This window comes from Echinops telfairi, unplaced genomic scaffold, assembly GCF_000313985.2.
Source record: "Echinops telfairi isolate 266 unplaced genomic scaffold, ASM31398v2 ScPeMD7_70;HRSCAF=299, whole genome shotgun sequence".
In the NCBI taxonomy this organism is placed as follows: Eukaryota; Metazoa; Chordata; class Mammalia; order Afrosoricida; family Tenrecidae; genus Echinops; species Echinops telfairi.
In genome coordinates this window covers 59,959,737-59,982,048 of record NW_022103968.1, presented here as the reverse complement: position 1 = coordinate 59,982,048, position 22,312 = coordinate 59,959,737, and the positions used below count along the sequence as shown (strand labels likewise).

The window sequence follows — 22,312 nt, the reverse complement described above, 5'->3', positions numbered from 1 at the left end:
TTTTTTTTTTAATTAATAGTATGGTGAGCCAACAGAAAGTCTATCTCTAGATTCGACACTCTGAATTTGGACCTCTTGCTTTCTGAACTGTGAGAGAATTAATGTTTGTTACAGCCAAAAAAAATAAGAAAGGAAAAAAAACTAATGATAAGGCTTGGTGAATTTCCATTTACAGAGAAGTTGACCTCACATTTTAAAAATGGTCTGTAGTATTTCATAGTATGCATATCTCACTCTATCTAATAGTGTACTTTTAATGCATAGTTAGGTTGTTTCCAGGTTTTCACTCTGCTCATCTGCACTGTAAGAGCGTGGTTGGAATGTGTACCTTGCACGTGTGCAGCAGTTCTGTATAATTCCTAGGAGAGAATGCCTGCAGGGGAAGCAGTTGGCTTCCATGGAGCTTTCATTGTTGACCCACCAACTGACAGAAAACCCAAATTTGCTGCCATCGAGTCAGTGCTGACTCAAAGTGACCCCTTGTGGGTTTCCAAGACAGTAATGTTTACAGGTGTAGAAAGCCCAGTCTTTCTCTCACAGAGCTGCTGCAGGTTTCAAACTGCCAACCATGTGGATCGCAGCCCAGCGCATAACCACTACACCCCCAGACTACCCAACGTAGATGACATCATTTGCTTTTTTACATCTTTACTTAGTCTTGATATCACCAATATCAGTTAATATATCAGGAAGTTACCAATTTGATTTTTGGCCCAGTTTGCTACTTTTTTGAGGGGTGGAGTAGGTAGACTTTTAAAATATTTTATCTTAAAAAAAAAAAAGTTTTTATTTTTTATCTTTTAAAAATGGTAGTGATAAACAACATTATTTCCCTCCAGCCTACTGAAATTGACTTTGTCAGATGATGCTCAGAGTAGTTCAGTTCTAAAGTCTTTTCTGAATTCATTATCTTCACAAAATATAGTGAGGCATATCTTAGTTACTTTATGCTGAGTGGCTTTCTCTCCCCTTGGAACATTTGCCTCTCTTGGTGGTTGTTCATATAATAAATGCACTATATCTGCAGATCTGGTCAGTATTTTAAAAATAAATATATTTAGAGTTCATGTTTATATAGTACTCAAATCTTCAAATAAAATAAAAGGGGAAATTAAGTCAGATCTTTTTTTACATGTTTAAAAGTAAGTTAATTTTTTGCCTTTGGTTTATTTAATGTATACTTGACAGTTGGCTAGGGCTACCTGCCTTTTTATTTTGTTGTACTGGTTACGAATGAGCCCTGTAGTCTTTTTTTTTTTTTTTTATTTACCTGTTTTTCTTTCTTTAAAAAAAAAAATTTTTTTTTAATTACCTGTTTTTCGTGGATTTTTGATTCTGGAAAATTGTCCAAGATGTATATTTTGTTTGTAAAAGAATACCGGGATGAGTAACTGGTCCAATTCAATAGCTGTGTAGTGATTGATATAAAGGGCTCTGAATAATTATATCTAAGTTGGAAATGTTTTAAAAATATAGCTTTAAAATGAAAATAGACTTTTATATAATTATGTGTTTCATTTCTTAGTAAGGAAATCATTTTTGAGTTATAACAAAACCATATGGGGCCCTTTGGAACTGGTGGAGAAACTGTACCCAGAAGCAGAGGAAATCGGAGCCAGTGTCCGGGATTTACCAGGTCTTAAGTAAGTAAGCATGTTGCTTGTTCATCCTGAACCATAGAAGTAAGTGCATTGGGTGCATAGGGTGTTATAAACTCACACCCTAGTGTATGCATCCTGAAGTTCCTTCTCTCCTCATAAGATGGTCTTCATTGGTTATGGCACAGCTCAAATTCCATTTCCTTTATGAAATTTTCCCTGGGTCTCTACAATAAAAATTATTAAATACTTTCCTTTATACGCTTTTTTTCCACCCTTTATACTCTTATCTCTATATTTTTCCCGTTATTATGCCACTTCAGTGCTGCTTTGTATTTCAGGAAACTGCAGATTCCTTTAAGATAGGATGTATGAATTATGTACTTGTTTCCTGCATGTTAAGCTAGTTAGCACTTACCGGTGAAGTTTGGCAGTCAATAACTGTTTACCCAAGACTGAATTAGGTAGGCTCCAAGGCTAAAACCCAAGAAATTTGAGGTCTCAGAACTTGTGCAAATTACTTTTCTTCCGAAAATTGGGTCTTAAAGTGTCACATGCCTGTTTCATCAGACTGTGTCTGTGTTCTGAATACAAAAAACTGAAGCATTCTGGCAAGTGTTGAAAATCCTTTGCAGGTCTAAGGTGTTATTCTTCTTTTGATTCTAATTAAGAGTAAGTGCTCTTCTAAATAATTAAATGCTTATATTTATTACTTAAAGAGAAAATCACTATTCTATTATTTTTCAAATATTTCTTTTATTCATTTGTACTTAAGAACTTAAATTGCAACCTCTCTTAACCAACTCCTTTCCACGGAGTCAATTCTGATTCACAGAGACCCTATAGGACAGGGTAGTAGAACTGCTCCTTTGGGTTTTCGAAACTGTATACCAAGCGCTCCTCTAAATAAATTCACTCACTCCATCTCACTGCCATAGAGTCGACTCTAACTCACAGTGACCCTATAAAGGACAGAGTGGAACTGACCCTTTGGGTTTTCAAGACTTTCAGTCTGTACAGGAATAGACAGCCGCATCTTTCTCCCGTGGGGCAGCTGATGCATTCCCGCTGCCGACCTCGTGGTTAGTAGCTCAATGCACTCTGCCATATTTTAATTCTTGTGTCTGGTTCATAAAAATAACTTTTTTGGGCTTAGCTTTTTCTGTCAGATGCTTCCTATTGGCCAGACTTAGGGTTTTGTGTATTGTGAGGGTGGGGTCGGTGGATATAGTGGTGTTTGGCTTTTTTCCCCTGGTGGTTATCAGAACATTTAAGTATTTAGATGGTGGACATATTTGAGTGCTAAACATAAGAATCTACTGTTACTTGAGCACTGCTTGGGAGTAGCTGCATTGTCACATTTGGTGCTTAAATCGGTCCTATAGAAGAGGTGATTTAAATCACTATACTGTATACCTGTGAAAAGTGAGAAGCAGAGAAGCTGTTCTTGGTTTCACTAAATCGCAAATGGCATTCACACTTGACGTGACAGCCTAGGCACCCCATGGAGCAGGTCCTCTTTCTCAGGGTCTCTGAATTGGCGTTGACTTGTCAGCACATAACAGGTTTAACGAGGGGGGGGGCGGGGCTGTCTCACAAAGAGATAATTTGGTTTGAGAGTGATACATGCTTATATCAGAGGGAGGAAATTTACAAAAATAAATATGTTCTGAAGAATGAAGAGTGGTTTCTTCCCACAACCTGCCAAAGTTGCCTCTGCATTGGGGGAAAAAAAAAGAGAGTGTGAAGGGTACTTTTTCTTTTATAAAATATGACGTATTTTATAGAACTCAGGTTTACTTCCACTAAATGATAGACCTTGGTTAAGAGAGGCTGCGATTTAATTTCTTAAGTGCAAATGAATAAAAGAAATATTTGAAAAATAATAGAATAGTGATTTTCTCTTTAAGTAATAATCAACCTGATAACTTAGTTTTGTTTTTTGGCTAATTCCTCAAAAATGGGCACCCTATTCCTTCTTACTCTGGAAGCTCTGCTGAACCTGTTCACTTTCGGTAGCCCTGATATTTAAAACACCAGTGCTATAGCTTCCAGGAGCACAGCAACACGCATGCCAGGTGTTCCTGACCCGGGCCGTGGTATTTCCAGTCGCCTCTTATGTATGGACGTTGGATATCAAATAAAGAAGACTGCAGAATTAATGTTTTTTAATTATGGTGCTGGTGAAAAATATTTAAAGAAGAAACGGGTCTGTCTTGGAAGAAGTACAGCAATGAATGCCCTTAATAAGCTCAACTGACGCGTGACTACAACAGTGGGCTCAAACAGAACAGCAGTGAGAATAGCACAGGAGGGAACCGTATTTCTGTTGCAAATAGAGTTGGAACTGACATTTGGGACCGACTTAAAGGCACCTCAACACCACCTTCTTAGTTTGTTTTAAGATTAAAAAAATTCAGATATAATGCCACTTAATCTTTGAAAACAAAATCTTTTTTTTTCTAAATCATTTTATTGGGGACTCATACAACTCATCACAATCCATACATCAATTGCGTCAAGCACATTCTTACATTCGCTGCCCTCGTCATTCTCAAAACATTTGCTCTCCACTTAAACCCTTGGTATCAGCTCCTCCATCCCTCATGAACCCTTGATAATTTATAAATTATTATTTTGTCATATCTTACACTGTCCAATGTCTCCCTTCACCCACTTCTGTTGTCTGTCCCCCAGAGAGGGGGTTATATGTAGATCCTTGTAATCGGTTCCTGAAAACATATTCTTATTGATGTATTTGCATATTCATTTTAGAGGGTGTAACCTATCCTGAAATATTGTCGCTATCTGGATAGTCATATTTTTAAGGCAAAAAATTGTACGTAGGTGTACAATGAAGTATATATATATATGATAGTTAAATGGGTCCAAGGGATTTGTTTACATCCTAAAGGAATTGACTGAAAGCCATAAAACTACAAGCAATACTATGATGAATTGCCTTTGTCTCTACTACTGTGTAGCAGGGATGGGGCGTGCAGTCTGCCATCCTTGGGGCTGGCACAGCTTTTCAGCCTATTGATTCTTTCTTCTAGGACTCCTCTGGGCCGTGCCCGGGCGTGGCTTCGATTGGCCCTCATGCAAAAAAAAATGGCAGATTACCTTCGTTGCTTAATTATTCAGAGGGATCTCTTGAGGTTAGTACCATTAAACCATCTTCATTTTGATGTTTATTTCATTCGTAACTTTTTGTGTTTAGATCTTGACTTTCCAAAAGTAGTGTAGTAGTTGTTTTGTGAGCACCCTTTAAGCCATCGGTCTCAACTGAAGGGCAAATATTGGCGTCAGAATTTCAGAAGCAGTCATTCATCATTGTTCCCTGAGAGTGGCTCTCGGAGTTCTGGAGACTACTATTCTGTTTGGGGCTGAACGTGTGACTTGTTTTTCTACTTGTTAAAGAAGAATGACCATATCTGAAATCTCCCCAATTTTCCAGTGATAAGCTGAAGATTAATTAAAATGGTTCAATAATAATGCATTATATCATTTTAATAAACACGTGTAAGGAAAGGTATACCTGTTAATTAATACTGATGTTGTGAAGTGAAGTGCTTTTATATAAGTCACCTATATTGCAAATATTTTGTTCATTACGACTGAATAATGAGGTAGAGCATGTAAGTAAGATAGCTTTAAAGAATATAAAATAAGGGCATGAGACAGTGAAAACTGCTTTTTAATGTGAAAGAGGTCTTTTTAGACTCCCCTATTTCTTTTACATGGCCCTGTTTGAACATTTTTTGGAATATAAAAAAATCTTTGATGGGTATCTGCTAAGAATATTTGCAGTACACATACCACATGCATTGGGTTTTGAAATGTTTCATTTTTTCATTTTTCCAATGGTCTTATCTATGCTAGAAAATGCAGTTCTAATAAAAGTGATAGTCACATTGTACCAGCCTCTGTCTGAACGCCAAAAACATTTCAAGCCTTTTTCTGTGCTGCTTTTTCTCTCTCCTCGTATTTCCTTTACCTTTTTTTTCTGTTTGGTTCCTTTCTTTTTAGCAGTATAAAAGAATTCTAAAATTGAAAATTGTAAGCAGTTCTTTGAAAGATGATGAAGCTGGTATCTAAAGTAATGGGCTGAGATTTAAAATTTTTTTTAATTAAACAATTTTTATTTTCATTTTCCCAGTGAATTCTATGAATATCATGCACTGATGATGGAAGAAGAGGGAGCAGTAATCGTTGGGCTGCTGGTTGGCCTGAATGTGATAGATGCTAATCTGTGTGTTAAGGGAGAGGATTTAGACTCACAAGTAAGTGAAAATGGCTAATACCAATTGCAGTTTCTATTGTTCCTCTTGGACCCAAGTATCCCTCGAGTTGTAAGCAGTACCAGTAAACCATGAAGAACATTTAAGCTTGCATGTTAAAGGTACTTCTGATAAAGTACTATTTTCTCTGCTTTAAATAAAAGCTCTAATTTGAGTGCATGTTAAAGGTACTTCTGATAAAGTACTATTTTCTCTGCTTTAAATAAAAGGAATTTTATTTACTTCAGGTTGGAGTGATCGATTTTTCCATGTATTTAAAGAATGAAGAAGATATTGGAAATAAAGAAAGGTATGGTTTCTTTACATGTATTTCACATGTTGTGTTGTTTGACGTAGAAGGTCAGTGAAGGAGACCGAGACGGAGACGGTCGGTCACAGAGACGGACCGAGCCGGTGGCTGCGGCAGTAGGCATCAAGGACGACTGTGAGGGCAGCACAGTCCAGACCGCCACCCTTCCGCTGTTGGAACGGACTCAGTGGTGTCTTGCAAAAACCATACTCTTTTATGTATACTTAAAATAATATTTATCATTGTTTTATAAATTAGTATGAAGCCGACCTATTTGCAGTAGAGTTTTTGTAAGACTTTCAGGCATGCCTTACCTGTTATTCCTGAGATACCATTTAGTAGTCAAATGTACTTTGTGATAAAATAAATGGAAACTTATTATTATTATTTTGGAAACATACTATTCTCAAGCTTACAGATGCTGGTTTATTTCAAGTTATAATTACTTTCAAATTTAAAATATGCTAATAATCTTGTTAAGACTAGTATTAGGAAGTTAAGATTTTCAGCAGCGGTTATAGTTATTTAGTAACTAGTTTACTGCTGAACTATTATAAAGATTGTTGAACTTTTTAGGGCCAGATACAATTATATCATTCCAGACTTTGGATGACTCAGACTTTTTGTGGTAGGTAAATGTTTCAAACCTTGTCAAATTAGCACAACACTACTTTATTTTCCTTCTAGGAATGTTCAAATTGCTGCCATATTAGACCAGAAAAATTACGTTGAAGAGTTAAATCGACAACTGAAGTAAGTATTATAGATATTCAGCAAATTTGTGAATATTGTCTGAGTTGATTTTCTTTCTTCAGGCCAGTGTAATCCAGCTTCTTTTTTCTTATTTAAAAATCATTTTATTGGGGGTTCGTACAACTCTTATCACAATCCATTTATATATTTGTTGCCATCATCATTCTCAAAACATTTGCTTTCTACTTGAGCCCTTGGTATCAGCTCCTTATATTATCTTCTCCCTCCCCGTACCCCTCCCTCGTGAACCCTTGATAATTTATAAATTATTATTATTTTTTCATGTCTTACACTGTCTGACATCTCCCTTATTTCACTTTTCTGTTGTCCATCCCCCAGGGAGGGGGTTATAAGTAGATCCTTGTGATCGGTTCCCCCTTTCTACCTCACCTTCCTCTTCCTCTCTTGGTATCCCACTCTCATTATTTGTCCTGGATTCCCTTTTTTCTAGGAGCTTTTGAAAATAGGTGAAGGGATAGTAAGAGAACAGAGACTAAGAAGTTAGAAAATTTTTGGAGATAACTTTTTTTTAAAATCATTTTATTAGGGGCTCATACAACTCTTATCACAATCCATACACACATCAATTGTGTACAGCGCATTTGTACATTCATTGCCCTCATCATTCTCAAAACATTTCCTCTCCACTTAAACCCCTGGCATTAGGTCCTCATTTTTCCCCTCCCTCCCCGCTCCCCCCTCCCTCATGAGTCCTTGATAATTTATAAATTGTTATTTTGTCATATCTTGCCCTGTCCGACGTCTCCCTTCACCCACTTTTCTGTTGTCCTCCCCCTAGGGAGGAGGTCACATATAGTTCCTTGTAATCGGTTCCCTCTTTCCTACCCACTCTCCCTCTACCCTCCCTGTTTCGCCACTCACACCACTGGTCCTGTAGGGCTCATCTGCCCTGGATTCCCTGGATTTCCAGTTCCTATCTGTACCAGTGTACATCCTCTGGTCTAGCCAGACTTGCAAGGTAGAGTTCCTGTCATGGTAGTGTTTTTAGGGTAGGTGGCCGTGTTTTCCCTTATATGAAGTCCAGGATAGGTAAATCTATGGAGACAGTAGTTGGATTAATAGTGTCTTGTGCTCAGATTAAGAGGCAGTTGTGTGAACAGAACAAGGATTTAAGGCTTATTAATAGCCTGAGATATGTAGATGATACAACCTTGCTTGCTGAAAGTGAGGAGGACTTGAAGCAGTTGTTGATGAAGACAGAGAATTGCAGCCTTCAGTATGAATTACAACTGAGTATAAAGAAGACCAAAATCCTTACAACTGGAGCAACAGATACCATCATGGTAAATGAGGAAAGGTTGAAGTTGTCAAGTGTTGTGTCTTGCTTGGATCCACAATCCATGCCCATGGAAGCAACAGTCAAGAAATGGAAAGGTGTGTTGTATTAGGTCAATTTGCTGCCCTAGACCTCCTTAGAGTATTGAAAAGTAAGGGTGTTACTTTGAGAATTAAGGTGAACTTGACCCAAGCCATGGTATTTTCCATTCTCTCATGCACGTGAAAGTTGGACATCTGAAGAAGAATCAATACATTTGAATTGTTGTGCTTGAGAAGAATATTGAAAGTACCATGGACTGCTAAAAGAACAAACTGGTATGTCTTTTTTAAAAAAGAATAGCATGCTCCTTAGAGGCATGGATGATCAGACTTCTCTTACATACTTTGGACATGTTGTCAGGAGAGACCAACCTATGGAGAAGGACAGCATGCTGGGAAAGCAGCGGAGCAGCGTAAAAGAGGAAGATCCTCAATGAGATGGATTGACGCAGGGGCTCCATCAAGGGGCTCAAACAGAGGCATAATGAGGGTGGTGCAGAATCAGGCAGTGTTTCTGTTGTGCACAGGGTCACTGTGGGTTGGAACCAAGTCAATGGCACCTGAAAAGAACAGGGTTATGGCGGAAAGTGAGGAGCTAATAATGGTGTAAGGAGGAAGAGACTGTATTGAAATTGAACGAGATGATAATTGCGCAGTTCGTTTTCATATGTATGGTATGTGAATTATATGTCAATAAAAAAATAGTAGCTTCTGAGGTGTAAGGGGTTCTACTAGGTCTAAATTCTGAGACGTCCTCTCAGAAAGTTAGTGACTGATTTTGGGGACCCCTTGGGGGTCATCTTGATAGGTTTAATCGTGGGATACTGATTGATCTTAGGGACTTGTGAAGTTTTAAGAAGATAGAGAACTACCGGGGAGGAAAAGGGTCAGGGAGCGGTGCTGAAGAGTCGTTTTCCATCACAACACAGTCCACTGTGCATTCTTCAAGGCAGCAGGGGCTTTTCTACCGGAATGTCATTTTCAGCCCTTATGCCATCTACCCCACAGCTCTCATCTTACCCTTTAGACTTCTTTTTGTTTCCCAAACTCAAAGAGCGCGTCAAAGGAACATGATTTGAGTCCTCAAGGATCCTCAAACTGCTATTGTGATGTGTTGTAAAGCAAAGAGCCTAGAATTCTTCACGGAAGGGTTAGAGAGATGGGGATACTGGTGTTAGAAACAATAGCTTCCCATGTTGATATTTTTGTTAAAGGAAGGCTTATATGATTTTGTAGCGGTACCTTTGGCCTTACTCTTGTATGTATATGTTTTGTAACTTGGTTTCCTATAATGTACGTACTGTAGTATATGTTATTACAAAGATAACAGCTGACTTGAGATGGCAATATCAAGTAGACTCAATTAAATGCACATTAGTTTCCACTCTTGATCTTTTGAAACAAAAATTCAAAACCCAAATGTGTCTATCCAGTGTCATTTGACTTTTAACTCTGTCCCTGAAAGCCAGCTATTCAAGTAGCTACGGACAGTGTGGCGTGTCAGACTCACATTCCCCAGCCCGTTTCTCTCTGGAGGTCAGCAAACTGTTATGAAAGCAGAAAGATAAACCTGAACAAAGCTGCGATTAAGGACTACGCTTTATAGACATCATTAGGCTTCTCAGTTATGAAGTGAGGATTTAAAGTTTACTCTTTAATAAAAATAATTTTGAGCAATATAATCTTTGTATAGAAATTTCAGTCCCCCAAATAAGTTGAATGTAAGAAGGATCCTAAGAAGACAGTAAGAAATGACGAGGACCACCAGATGGAGTTTTGGTAGAAATATCTATGCTTTTGCTATAGTCTGTTGAATTTATCCAACCAATTGACATTTTTCTAGTTTTTCAAACATTTTATTGGGAGCTCTTACAGATAACATAGCATTTCACCCTTCAGTCACATCAAGCAGTGCTGTACGATTGCTACCACAGTCAGCTTCAAAACATTTTCTTTCTTTCTTTTTTCCTTGCCTTCGTTTGTCTGAAATTTCTATACCCTCGCTCTGGAGATGGTGCAGAGCAAGGCCTCAAACCGTTTCAAACTGTTCTTGCAAGCACTGTAGGAACATACAGGGTCACTCCAGACCCAGACACGCTGGAGGCTTGCAGCAAAACATTCTTTTTTGTTTGAACTCCTTGATACCAGCTTCCCTTTGCCCCCTCCCTCCCCCATCATACCCCCACCTCCCCAGAAACCCTTACTCTTTTTTTGACATATCTTACACAATCCTATCTATCCATTCACATACAATTCTGTTGTTCGATCCCATCGAGTGGGGTTATATTATTTCAATGCTATCAGTTCTCCATTCCCCCCATGCAATTTATATTTTTCAGGGTAAACTCAGGTAGTTGATAGATGGTAGCATATTGAATCCAGAATAACTATTTTTTAATCTCTGTGAATCTGTGTGATTTTGAATGAGTTTTCTTTCTCATGATCTCAGCAGCACAGTCAGCAGCCTCCACTCAAGAGTCGATTCATTGGAAAAGTCAAATGCTAAGCTGATCGAAGAGGTATGCTCACCTAGTTGTGGATGATTTTCTTCATGGGCCTAATGTTGGTGATCCTTTTTCACTTTAAATATGCCACATGCATGCATGCACATGCATGTATCTACACACAGAGACACACACGTGTGTAGATATCACCATGATTGAATACCTGTAATATAATTGTAATCAGTCGTTCTAAGTTCTAGAGAAGCCACCGTTTTTAAGCAAATTCACAGTGTTAGGCCTCTGTGAGATTCTATTCTTGAGATTTTATACTTCTGGAAATGAGTCCAGAGACAAAGCTCACACAGACACAAATCACAGGTAATCTACGATTCTGAGTTTTAGATCTGGATGACCAGAATTTCGGTAGTGGAATAACTTATGGTCAGAGATGCCTGTCAAATGATCCTTCTCCCTTGTTCTACTAGGTAGATTACTTTGGATGAGCAGCATCACCTGGTCATGCCCACTCTTTTTCTTCCCTCCTAAGTATAAAACTCATGCCCTGTGCCTTGGATTTTTCTTGCTTTGTGAACATGGTTTTGATGGCCTGCACACTGCCCATTTGAAGAAGAGCCACACATTTGTGCTAGTTTTCTTTTGAATACTGTTTGCAAATCTGCTTTTTAGATAAGTCTTAAAAGATGAGGCTTTATACTCACGTAAAAAGTTGCAGTCTTGGAAGTCTATAGGGGCAGTTCTGCCCTGCCCTATCGGGTCACTGAGAGTCAGAATTTACTTGGTAGCAGTGAGTTTGTGAGCTAATTGGCTTATCATGAACTTCCATATTATATTTTCAATGATAATACAGCCCTCTGTCCTTTATATAGTTCTATATTTGAAAATGTCTTTAAAGTCTTTCTATCATGTGATTCTTTATATCCTTAAGCAGATACAGATTGTAAATTACATAAGCAAAAAACATGTAGACTGCGAATGGAAATAAGAGTTTAATTTCTTTACTTGATGTCTTAGGATAATGAGCATATTTATCTTATAAAAGTACCCATAGCTATGAGAGACAATTTTCCTAGTTTGAGAATTTTTATTTCCTATTTTTTGTAGCCATGAGCATAGCTTGTAAAACAAGTAATAAAATGTTTTAAAATTCTTTTTTCTTGTCTTTGTTTTGTAATTTTTAGTTAGCAATAGCCAAGAATAATATTATTAAGCTTCAAGAAGAAAACCATCAATTACGAAGTGAAAATAAATTGATTTTCATGAAAACACAGCAGCATTTAGAGGTAAGTGTAAACTGCTTTTACTGTTTTATGTCAGAAATTGCTCCCTTCAGAGGTGTTGCGTAGGCTAGGTGTTTCTGTGCACATAAGTGGTGGTGATTCTGGAGTAAGAGCTTTGATCTTTTCTTCCAAGGTTACCAAAGTAGATGTGGAAACTGAACTTGAAACATACAAGCTGTCTCGCCAGGGGCTGGATGAAATGTACACTGAAGCCAGAAGACAGCTGCGAGATGAATCTCAGTTACGACAGGTGAGTTACAGTAGGTTTTATATCAGCAAAATTCTGCCTGTAATCTATCGAAGAAGTACCATTTAAAATCTTTTTCAGCCTTACCTTCTTTGCTGTGAGCTAGCAAGTCCACTCCTTAATCACTTCAAATTCTTGAAATTCCCATTATCTTTGTTTTTAAGCTATGGGTTACAAGCTGTGATCATGAAGTTATCAGTTGTGACCAGGATTAAAAATTGTGTAACTAGCATATTTAATATTAGTAAAATTATTTTTAACATTAACCTTTCTAACTGTGATGTAAAATAGTTACAGAATAATATATTGTCAGTTCTTCCTTCCCTCTTGCTCTTTTCCCTTATGTTAGGAAATTTATTAATGCTTTTCATAAGACTTCAAGAAAACAAAACTGTACAATGGGATGTTTTTACCTTTACTTAAGCAGACTGCTTAATTCCTTTTGTTTCAGGAAAATTAATTCTGAATTTATTTGATAAAAAACATTTAAATTATTGGCCCAGTACAATAATGATTAAGATTATGTAAAATAATGATTTAAAATCAGGAAAGGAATATACATCAGGTTTCTGTACTTTTAGCATATTTAGTCAGTCTGAATTCTGAGCAAACAATCTGATAAGCTGGACTGTATGGGGAAACCATGGCACCAGGATCTGGCGAAGCCTGGTTAGGAACAGCAGGCAGCTGACATAGCCTTACATGCTGAAACGAAGGAGGGCTTAATGCACCTGCTGATGACGATGACGAAGCAGTCTTCACTGTGCTTCTACCTCAGCATGAAGGAGGCAAAAAGCCTCACAAATGGACTGATAAGAAGTGCTGTGATAAATGCAAGGAATAGTTGAAGTCAAATATTTCATTTTTCTTGGATCTACAAGTAATGCCCATGAGAATAGCAGTCAAGAAATCAAATGATGTATTGCATTGGGCAAATCTGCTGCATAAAACCTCTTTAAAACCATGAAAAATGACGATGTCATTTTTGAGGACTAAGGTGTACTTGACCGAAGTCATATTTTCGGTTGCTTCATATGCATGTGAGAATTGGACAGTGAATAAGGAAGTCGGAAGAAGAATTGCTGCCTTTCAGTTATGATAAAGACAGAATATTGAATACACCATCGATGGCCAGAAGAACAAACAAAACTATCTTGGAAAAGGTACAGTCAGCCAATAAAAGTATAAAAAAAAAAAAAAGCTCAGGACACAGGGAATCCAGGTCAGATAAAAGCCTCAGGAACAGAAATGGGAGTAGCAATACCAGGAGGGCAGGGGGAAGGTGGGGAGTGGAGGGGGAAGGAAACTAGGGGAAGGAAGACAGTGGTTGGTGTAAGATATGAAATTAATAGTAATTTATCAAGGGGTCACAAGGGTGGGAGGTGGGAGAGAGGGTAAAAAGAGGAGCTGATACCAAGGGCTGAAGTAGAATGTAAATGTTTAGAAAATAATGATGGCAACATATGTATAAACATGCTTTGTACAATTGATGTATGGGCTGCTGTAAGAGCTGTAAGAGCCCCCAGTAATAAGATCTTTTTTAAAAAAAAGAAAAAGAAAAGGTATAGTCAGAATGCTCCTTGTTTCAGGCACTGTGGCCATGTTCTCAGGAAGCAGTCCATGGAGAAGGTAGAGGGTGGGTGAAAAAGAGTAAGAGCCTCAAAGAGATGGATTTACATGTGGCTGCAACAGTGGTCTCACGCATAGCAATAATGGTGAAGATGATACTAGACCGGGCAGAATTTTTGTTTTCTTGTAGTGGAAACTGATTCAGTACCTTATATCAGGTTAATGATAATGAACAGAATAGAGAATATGCTCTCCTTAGAGCAAAAATGCATTTGAAAATAATTACCAAAGAAGAAAATATTTTCAATTTAATGATGTTCCAGGGCCTGGTTTTTCACTTTAGTGACACTTATAAAATAAAATAAGTCATCTGCATATTGAATGGAAACATATTTCTTGATTTCATTAACTGTCCTTTTGATATCCTATGACTTGGGGACATTTTCATATTGCAGGATGTGGAGAATGAGCTAGCAGTACAAGTTAGTATGAAAAAAGAAATTGAACTTGCCATGAAGTTGCTGGAGAAAGACATCCATGAGAAACAAGACACTCTAATAGGCCTGCGGCAACAACTGGAAGAAGTTAAAGCAATTAATATAGAGATGTATCAAAAGTTGCAGGTGAGGAACAGTCTTAAATACTTGAAATTAAATAAATTGAAATTTTAGTAGGAATAGTTTGGTTTTAAAGAGATAATCCCATTTTAACTGTGCCAGGCTGGTTATAAAAATTAGTGTCTAACACCCGTGAGGGGGACGAATAACAAACGTGGGTGAAGGGTGTTGAATAACAAACGTGGGTGAAGGGAGACAGCAGATGGTGTAAGTTAATGAAAATAATAATAATTTATAATTTATCAAGGGTTCACAAAGGTGGGATGAGGTGGCGGGAGGTGGAAGGAAGGAAAGAGGAGCCGACACCAAGGCCTCAAGTAGAAAGACAATGTTTTGAAAAGGTTGATGGCAACATGTGCACAAGTGTGCTTGACACAATTGATGTATGGATTGTTACAAGAGCTGTAAGAACCCCCAATAAAATGATTTTTTAAAATAGTACCTTTTAAATGGGAGCATAAGAAATGTAATGTAAAAATGACCAGACAACGAAATGTTTACCTAGCTGAATTTGTTTCTTAATGCTGAAAAGCTGGCAATATGAGGTAAAAATCGTTTTGAAAAACTCAATCTGAACATACAGTATGTTTATTTGGGAATTACTTTATGCCATATAAAAACCAAAAAACAAAACCCACTGCCATTGAGCAGATTCGGACTCATAGTGACTCTGTCTAGGGCAGTGGTTTTCAACCTTCCTAATGCCGCGACCCTTTAATACAGTTCCTTATGTGTGGTGACCCCCTACCATAAAATTATTTTTGTTGCTACATCACTGTAATTTTGCCACTGTTCTGAATCAGGCGACCCTTGTGAAAGGTGGCCTGACCCCCAAAGGGGTCGTGGCCCTAGGTTGAGAACCGCTGATCTAGGGCGTCCGACTCTTAAGTCTTCAAGGAAGCAGGTAGCCCTATCTTTTCCTGTAGAGTGGCTGCAGGATTTGAACCACTGATCTTGCGATTACTAGCCCAATGCTTACCCAATAGCACACACTACCAGGGCTCCTATTATACTATTAGTCATAATTTTAAAATTTCCAACAATTACTAGGGTAGCATTTCAATAAAAATTAAATGAGAAATATTTAATTTTTATTGAAATGCTAACAGTAGTTGTTGGGAATTTTCTAATAAAGTGAAATTGCTATTAAGTAGACTTGTTGCCAAAAGCTCTTTACAATTTACTTTGTTTGAAAAAAGGCACATTTTAAGAGTTTAATATGTTGTCTTCCAAAAATATTGAAGGCTTTTTCCTTTATTACATTTAATCTACAAATTAATTACTGTTTTAAAGAAGCAGCCCATAACAGAATATTCATGAGAAATTTATATTCAGGTCTAAGAATCAAAACTCATAGAGCTTTTATGTGTTTATAAAATAGGGTTCTGAAGATGGCTTGAAAGAAAAAAATGAAATAATTGCACAATTAGAAGAAAAAACCAATAAAATTACTGTAGCTATGAGGCAGCTGGAACAAAGGTATAGCACTTCCAATCTTAACTTCTTTTCATTTCTTCCCCCTGCTTTTGTGTTATTTATCTCTGATACCTGCTAGGAAAACCATACTTAGGAAACTTTAAAGTAAGGCAATTTCTTTGTTTAAGTCTGGCAGGATTTTGTCCTTTTTATCTTAATTGTTGCATATTGGGAATCAAGTTGCTTCATGTTAGGCTGATTTATTTGAGTTTTGTAGATTTAGAAAAAATGCCTAATCCTGGCAATTTCATGTGGCTTAATCTATTCTGTGAAACAAATACTCAAACAAAAACTTGGAAAAAATTAAAGAACAAGGATAACCAGTGGTGGGATTATCCCCAATTGGTTTCCATGCATATTGATTGTCACGCCCGCCTTTCACCATCTCTTTATCTGGAACAAGCATTCTGCCTTAGTTTCATTTCTTTGATAGGACCTTCAACCTAGCTCAAGAAGTAATTTTGTTTAAATTGAATTGTTTTATATTGGCATTTTCACTTTAATTGTTGGAAAATGTAATGTATATCCATTGCCCTGTCATGTTGGTGTCAACATATGTCTTGTCATTGCTTTCTTTGAATCTACTTATAAGAAACATAATTATTAATGCTTTATTGACATGAATATTCTTTTATTGACATCCTCTTTCTTCTTTTTTCTTTTTTTTTTGTTTTCTTTATCCCCATTTTTACATTTTGGACATCTTTATTACCTTTTTTCTGTCTTTGATTTCTGTCCATTCCATTATGAAGTGACAACGATTTGTTAACTCAAACTAGGACAATTGCAATGTCATTGGTGAAATGTGCCAGCAGCGACACTCCAGACCAGTACAAGCTGGTCAAAGATATATCTTTCTGAAAACCACTTGTATTTCAATAGACTAGAGAGAAGCAACAATTTTATAATACATTAGCTAGACAGGAATTTATGCTGTTAAGTGTTCTAAAAGGGTGTTAGGAACCGTGGACACACCTGGTCCAACACTGCCATCCAGCAGAGTGGGTACCCGTGGGGTCACCAAACTGCACTCCTCACACCCTGTGCGCAAAGGCTGGTTTCAGTCTGCACCCTTTGGAGGTCAAGATTTTCAAATGCAGTTGTATCTTTTTAGCTACGTTCAGATGAAAAATATAAACATAATTTAAAGAAAGTTAACCTTTGGTTTCACAATGTGTTGACGCGGATCATTTTTCCCCCATTGGCTCACTCTGCCTAATGACTTCCTTAGTGATTTTCAGAATGTGCGTTCAGTTGTCTGTAGCCTGGATTGGCAGTCTCCTTTGTTTTCACACCTTCGGCTTTCTATCCCTTCAGCTCTCCTCTATGATGGCACAACTTCAAGGCCTACCTCACTCTGACTTACACTTTCCTTTCTATGACTTTAGGGAAAAGCTAGCCTTTCCCCTCTTCTTATGAGATGTTTATGTTTCGAGAGAGCTTTAGTGTTACTCTCCTTTCCTGGAAAGTGGCATTTATACCTCTGGAATGTATGAGGACTGCCTTTAACTCAAACAAAACAAGCCCCACTGCCGTTGAGTTGATTCTGACTCAGGTGTTTAAGGAAGAAGAGGCTGTGTTTTAGGTTAGTTGAACAGAAATGTCTCTTATGATTCCCTCCAAAGAAGTTAATGTCTCTTGAACACTTGGGAGATACCTTCTTCAAACAACCCTGAAATTAAAGGTAGGAAATTCTAGATGACCGAAGGAGACAGGGAGAAGCATTGACTGACACACCGAAACAATAAATGAAAATCATCTTCTAGGCAAGTTTTAAACATTCACTGATGAGAGGGAAAAATGACCTAGCAGTGATGCCAACTAGCACTAAATTCTTTTGGCTGTTCAACAACAGACAACTACGTATATACGGATGGGAGTAATTTAGTAACTGCATCAAGAACCTGTACAAAGAGCCCAGCTTTTATTTGGAGCCTTTGTTCTTGGCCTGCGAGCACACTTGATTCCTAGCATACACAGCCTGGCATGCTGTGAAACAGGGTGCCTTCTTGGCTTAGTGTAGGCAGAAATACTCTGCTGTTCATGGTTTGGTAAAGAAGGCAGTAATGTACCTACGATACTTTGGACTTGGACTTATTATGCTCTACATAAGTGGTAAAAGCTGGATTGCTTTACATTGTTAATTATGAACAAGAAATAAAAAAATTTGAAGTTAGTATTCTGGGCATATTTATATGTGTATTGAAAATCACATAACAATTTCTAGACATTGTGTGGCTCTTTCACGTTTGAGTTTGTGAGTTTCCCCCAAACTTTGTTTTCATTTAGAAATGTTTCTATTTCCCCATTTTTCTTTTCTTTGTCTTCTTCACCCTTTTACACCCTAGTTCTAGCCTCAGTTTTACCCAAAGTTGATTTGAATTACACCAGATTCCAGCAAGCAGAGAAGGAGCAACTGGCGGCTGAAGCCGAGGGTGAGAACTATCTGCAAGAATGTCTGAGGAAATCCGATAGTCTGCAGAAGCAAATCTCCCACAAGGAGAAGCAGCTGTGAGTACTCCACTCTGGGCACAGATACTTGTGTCACCAGCGCTCCCGCTCAGCGTCCCCTGCCTTTTGACTTATGCGTAATGGTAGAACACCCATGTGTCCAGTTATTTAATAAGGCCAACCGGATGGTGGGGTTTTTCCTTAATAGACATGTTTGAAAGGATCACGATAACAATACTGACATTTCTTTTATATATATATATATATAATCATTTTATTAGGGGCTCATACAACTCTTATCACAATCCATACATACATCAATTGTGTAAAGCACATTTTTACATTCATTGCCCTCATCATTCTCAAAACATTTGCTCTCCACCTAAGCTCCTGGCATCAGCTCCTCATTTTTCCCCTCCCTCCTCGCTGCCCCCAATACTGACAGTTCTGTTCCCATTTTTTCTACAGCACTTCCTTGCGTTGGGCCTTGTGCCTCTTCACCGCACGTCGGGCAGGCTATGATAGGTCTCGCGTGTCCCCATTTAGAGAGAAAGCAGCTTCAGAGACTGTGCTCCAGGCCGGACATGAAAAGGGCTGAGGTCTCCCACCAACAGCCCAGATCTTCAACCACTTGGTTTCAGTGTCTTCTTGTGAGATTTGTTCTTGCTGCTGTTGCTTAGCATTAACTCAAAGAGTATATCATACCTACAGCATATACCTTTTACTTTAAGAAGCTTAAATTATAAAAATATGCTTTTTTATGAAAGTTTCATTTATGATTTTTATCTGTTCTGCCCATCTATGTATTTTAATGATATCTCTAAACATACAGAACATTTACTGAAAAGTTAGAACTGAAGCCTACCATTTCATTGTTTTTGTCTTTTTCCTCTCCTTTTTTTGTTTATTGATTCTTTTCTTGGTCATTTTTCCGCCTATGGGTTACTTGGACATTATTTAGAATTTCCTTTTTATATATGTATGGTATTTTAGTCTACTTTTTTGATAGTTTTTCTTTTTTTAACTTTTAGCATGATGCAAATGAAATGTCAGTATGGTGGTATCATTTTTTTAAGTTTTTGAATATTAAAATGCAGAAATGCTGTCTCCATTTAGATCCCTTTATAATTTTTTAAAGTATTTCTCTATATTGAGAACCATAGTACACAGTGTTATAATTTTTACTTGGACCATTGAACATGAGTTATAAAAGTCTACATTTTTTTCTTCATTACTAATGTCCAAGATCCCTTCTTTAATCATTTTCATTTTTTATTTTTTTAATCATTTTAAATCGGGGCTCATACAACTCTTATCACAATCCATACATCCATCCATTGTGTAAAGCACATTTATACATTGCCCTCATCATTCTCAAAACATCTGCTCTCCACCCAAGCCCCTGGCATCAGCTCCTCATTTTTTGCCCTCCCTCCCCGCTTCCCGTTCCCTCATGAACCCTTGATAATTTATACATTATTATTTTGTCATATCTTGCACTGTCCAACGTCTCCCTTCACCCGCTTTTCTGTTGTTCGTCTCCCAGGGAGGAGGTCACATGTAGATCCTTGTAATCAGTTCCCCCTTTCCAACCCACCCTTCCCCCACCCTCCCAGTATTGCCACTCACACCACTGGTCCTGAAGGGATCATCTGCCCTGGATTCCCTGTATTTCCAGTTCCTATCTGTACCAGTGTACATCCTCTGTCTAGCCAGATTTGTAAGGATCATGATAGTAGGGGGAGAGGAAACATTTAGGAACTAGAGGAAAGTTGTATGTTTCATCGTTGCTACATCGCACCTTGACTGGTTCGTTGCCTCCCTGAGACCCTTCTGTAAGGGGATGTCCAGTGACCTGCAAATGGGCTTTGGGTCTCCACTCTGTGCTCATTCACTATGATATGATTTTTTGTTCTGATGATGCCTAATACCTGATCCCTTCAACACCTCGTGATCACACAGGCTGGTGTGCTTCTTCCATGTGGGCTTTGTTGCTTCAGAGCTAGATGGCCACTTGTTTACCTTCAAGCCTCTAAGACCCCAGACACTATATCTTTTGATAGCCGGGCACCATCAGCTTTCTTCGCCACATTTGCTTATGACCCCATTTGTCTTTAGCGATCGTATCAGGGAGGTGAGCACACAATGATAACGATTTTTTGTTCTTTGATGCCTGATAACTGATCCCTTTGGCACCTTGTGATCACACAGGCTGGTGTGCCTCTTCCATGTGGGCTTTGTTGTTTCAGAGCTAGATGGCCGCTTCAAGCCTTCCTTCTTTAATCATTTTCTTTGTGACCAAAGAATTTCCTTTAGCCAATCTTTTAGAGTAGATCTTTTGGCAATAAATTCTCTTAGTAGCCTTTCATCTGAGGAATCTTGAATTCACCTTTGCTTATGAAGTATATTTTCATTGGGTATAGAATTCTGGCTTGACAGTTCTTTTCTTTCGGCTGTTGAAAATGGATGTGTAAATAAAAAGAAAGTGGATGTGTTATACCAAGCTCTATAGTTTATGATGAAAAATGCAGTGTCAGTTCAGTCACTGTTACTCTGTGGGTATTGGGTTATTTCTCTCTGGATGCTTTTAGGAATCTTTCCATTAGTTGCCAATTTTGATGTTTCTGAGTGAATTTCTGAGATTTATCCTCTTTGGGATTCAATCCACTTCTTAAATCTTTATTTTTCAGTCCACTTACTTTCTCTTCTCTTCTGGGACTCGTTCTGCTAAGTATGAGTATAAAAATTGTTTGTTATAGTCTTACAGGTTTCTGGGTGTCTCTGGTATTTATATGTAAAATTTTTAAATGAATGTTTTATTGTAAAATAGGTGGGGCTGGGTTTATATTTCAGATCATTGAAGTCTGCGTTCAACAATTCAAACTACTTATCAACCACTCCTCCCTACCCCATTCTGTCCTACCCTCCTTCCCGGATTCCTCTCTGTCTTACTTATGGACCACCAGCCTCCTTTTACCCAAGTCAATACCCGTCAGTCTTCTATTTTATTGCCTCATCATCTCACTCTTGCCCTTCATCCATTGGGAACCTCCAAAAGTCTGCTCTGGTTTGCAAGTCTTTGTCATGGTTTTTATCCCTGTCGTAGTGTCTCATAACACTTGTCCTTTGGGGATTGCTTAATTCAGTCAGCATAATGTTATCCAGATTAATCCATGTCATGAGGTGTTTAGGGTTTACCTTTGATTTTTAATGATGCATAGTATTCCATTGTGTGTATGCACCAAAGTTTCTTTATCCAGTCTGATGGGCATTTGGACTCTTTCCAACTTGTTGCTATTGTGTACAGTCCTGTGATGAACATGAGAGTACACGTGTCTGTCTGTGTTAGGGCTCTTAGTTCTTTAGGGTGTACACCTAGTAGAGGATTGCTGGATTATAGAATTTCTATTCCCAGTTGTTTGAGGTAGCACCATATTGCTTTCCAAAATGGTTGTACATTGGTGTGGGTTTCTGTTGTTGTTGTTTTCAACCTGTTTCTAATCTGTATTCCCCTGTTGTTCAAACTTCTATTGTTCTATTTTCAAGCTCATTGTTTCTTTTCTCTGTCATCGCCAGACTACAGTTTCAGTTCTATATTTCCATTTGGCTCTTCTTGATGATTTTACTTTTTGCTGAGCCTTTCTATTTTTTCATTTGTGTCACTGTTTTTAATTTTTCACAGAAACTAATTTATGACGACCTCACACAAATTGAGATTTCCTTGGGCCCAAGTACAAACGTTTCCTATTACATCTCGGATATTTTGGGTACTGGGTGATAAGACTTTGGATGTTGCTTCAGACCATGTTGTCTGTTAAACTACACTGTTAGGGGAATGTGGGCACTGACTGTTGTAGCTGCTATTCAGGGATTGAAATCTAGGCTTTCCATTCACCCTTCATTATCTCATTGTGGAGAGGAGGAAGAGTGT

At 38.0% G+C, this 22,312-nt stretch overlaps 1 protein-coding gene and 1 non-coding gene across 2 annotated transcripts in view; one reads left to right on the top strand and one right to left on the bottom strand.

The window, feature by feature from the left end:
• RUFY2 (RUN and FYVE domain containing 2) overlaps positions 1-22,312 on the top strand; it is a 36,362-nt gene that overhangs the window by 2,589 nt on the left and 11,461 nt on the right. Inside the window, exons 2-12 of the mRNA XM_045291678.1 lie at positions 1,526-1,643; positions 4,655-4,756; positions 5,758-5,881; positions 6,127-6,188; positions 6,876-6,941; positions 10,732-10,798; positions 11,923-12,024; positions 12,155-12,271; positions 14,293-14,460; positions 15,836-15,933; positions 18,322-18,441. Coding sequence (XP_045147613.1) covers positions 1,526-1,643; positions 4,655-4,756; positions 5,758-5,881; positions 6,127-6,188; positions 6,876-6,941; positions 10,732-10,798; positions 11,923-12,024; positions 12,155-12,271; positions 14,293-14,460; positions 15,836-15,933; positions 18,322-18,441 — 1,144 coding nt within the window. The remainder of the gene's footprint in view (positions 1-1,525; positions 1,644-4,654; positions 4,757-5,757; positions 5,882-6,126; positions 6,189-6,875; positions 6,942-10,731; positions 10,799-11,922; positions 12,025-12,154; positions 12,272-14,292; positions 14,461-15,835; positions 15,934-18,321; positions 18,442-22,312) is intronic.
• On the bottom strand, positions 10,257-10,390 carry LOC115870022. Its single transcript, XR_004046491.1, has one exon. It is a non-coding gene; the product is annotated as a small nucleolar RNA SNORA9 (small nucleolar RNA).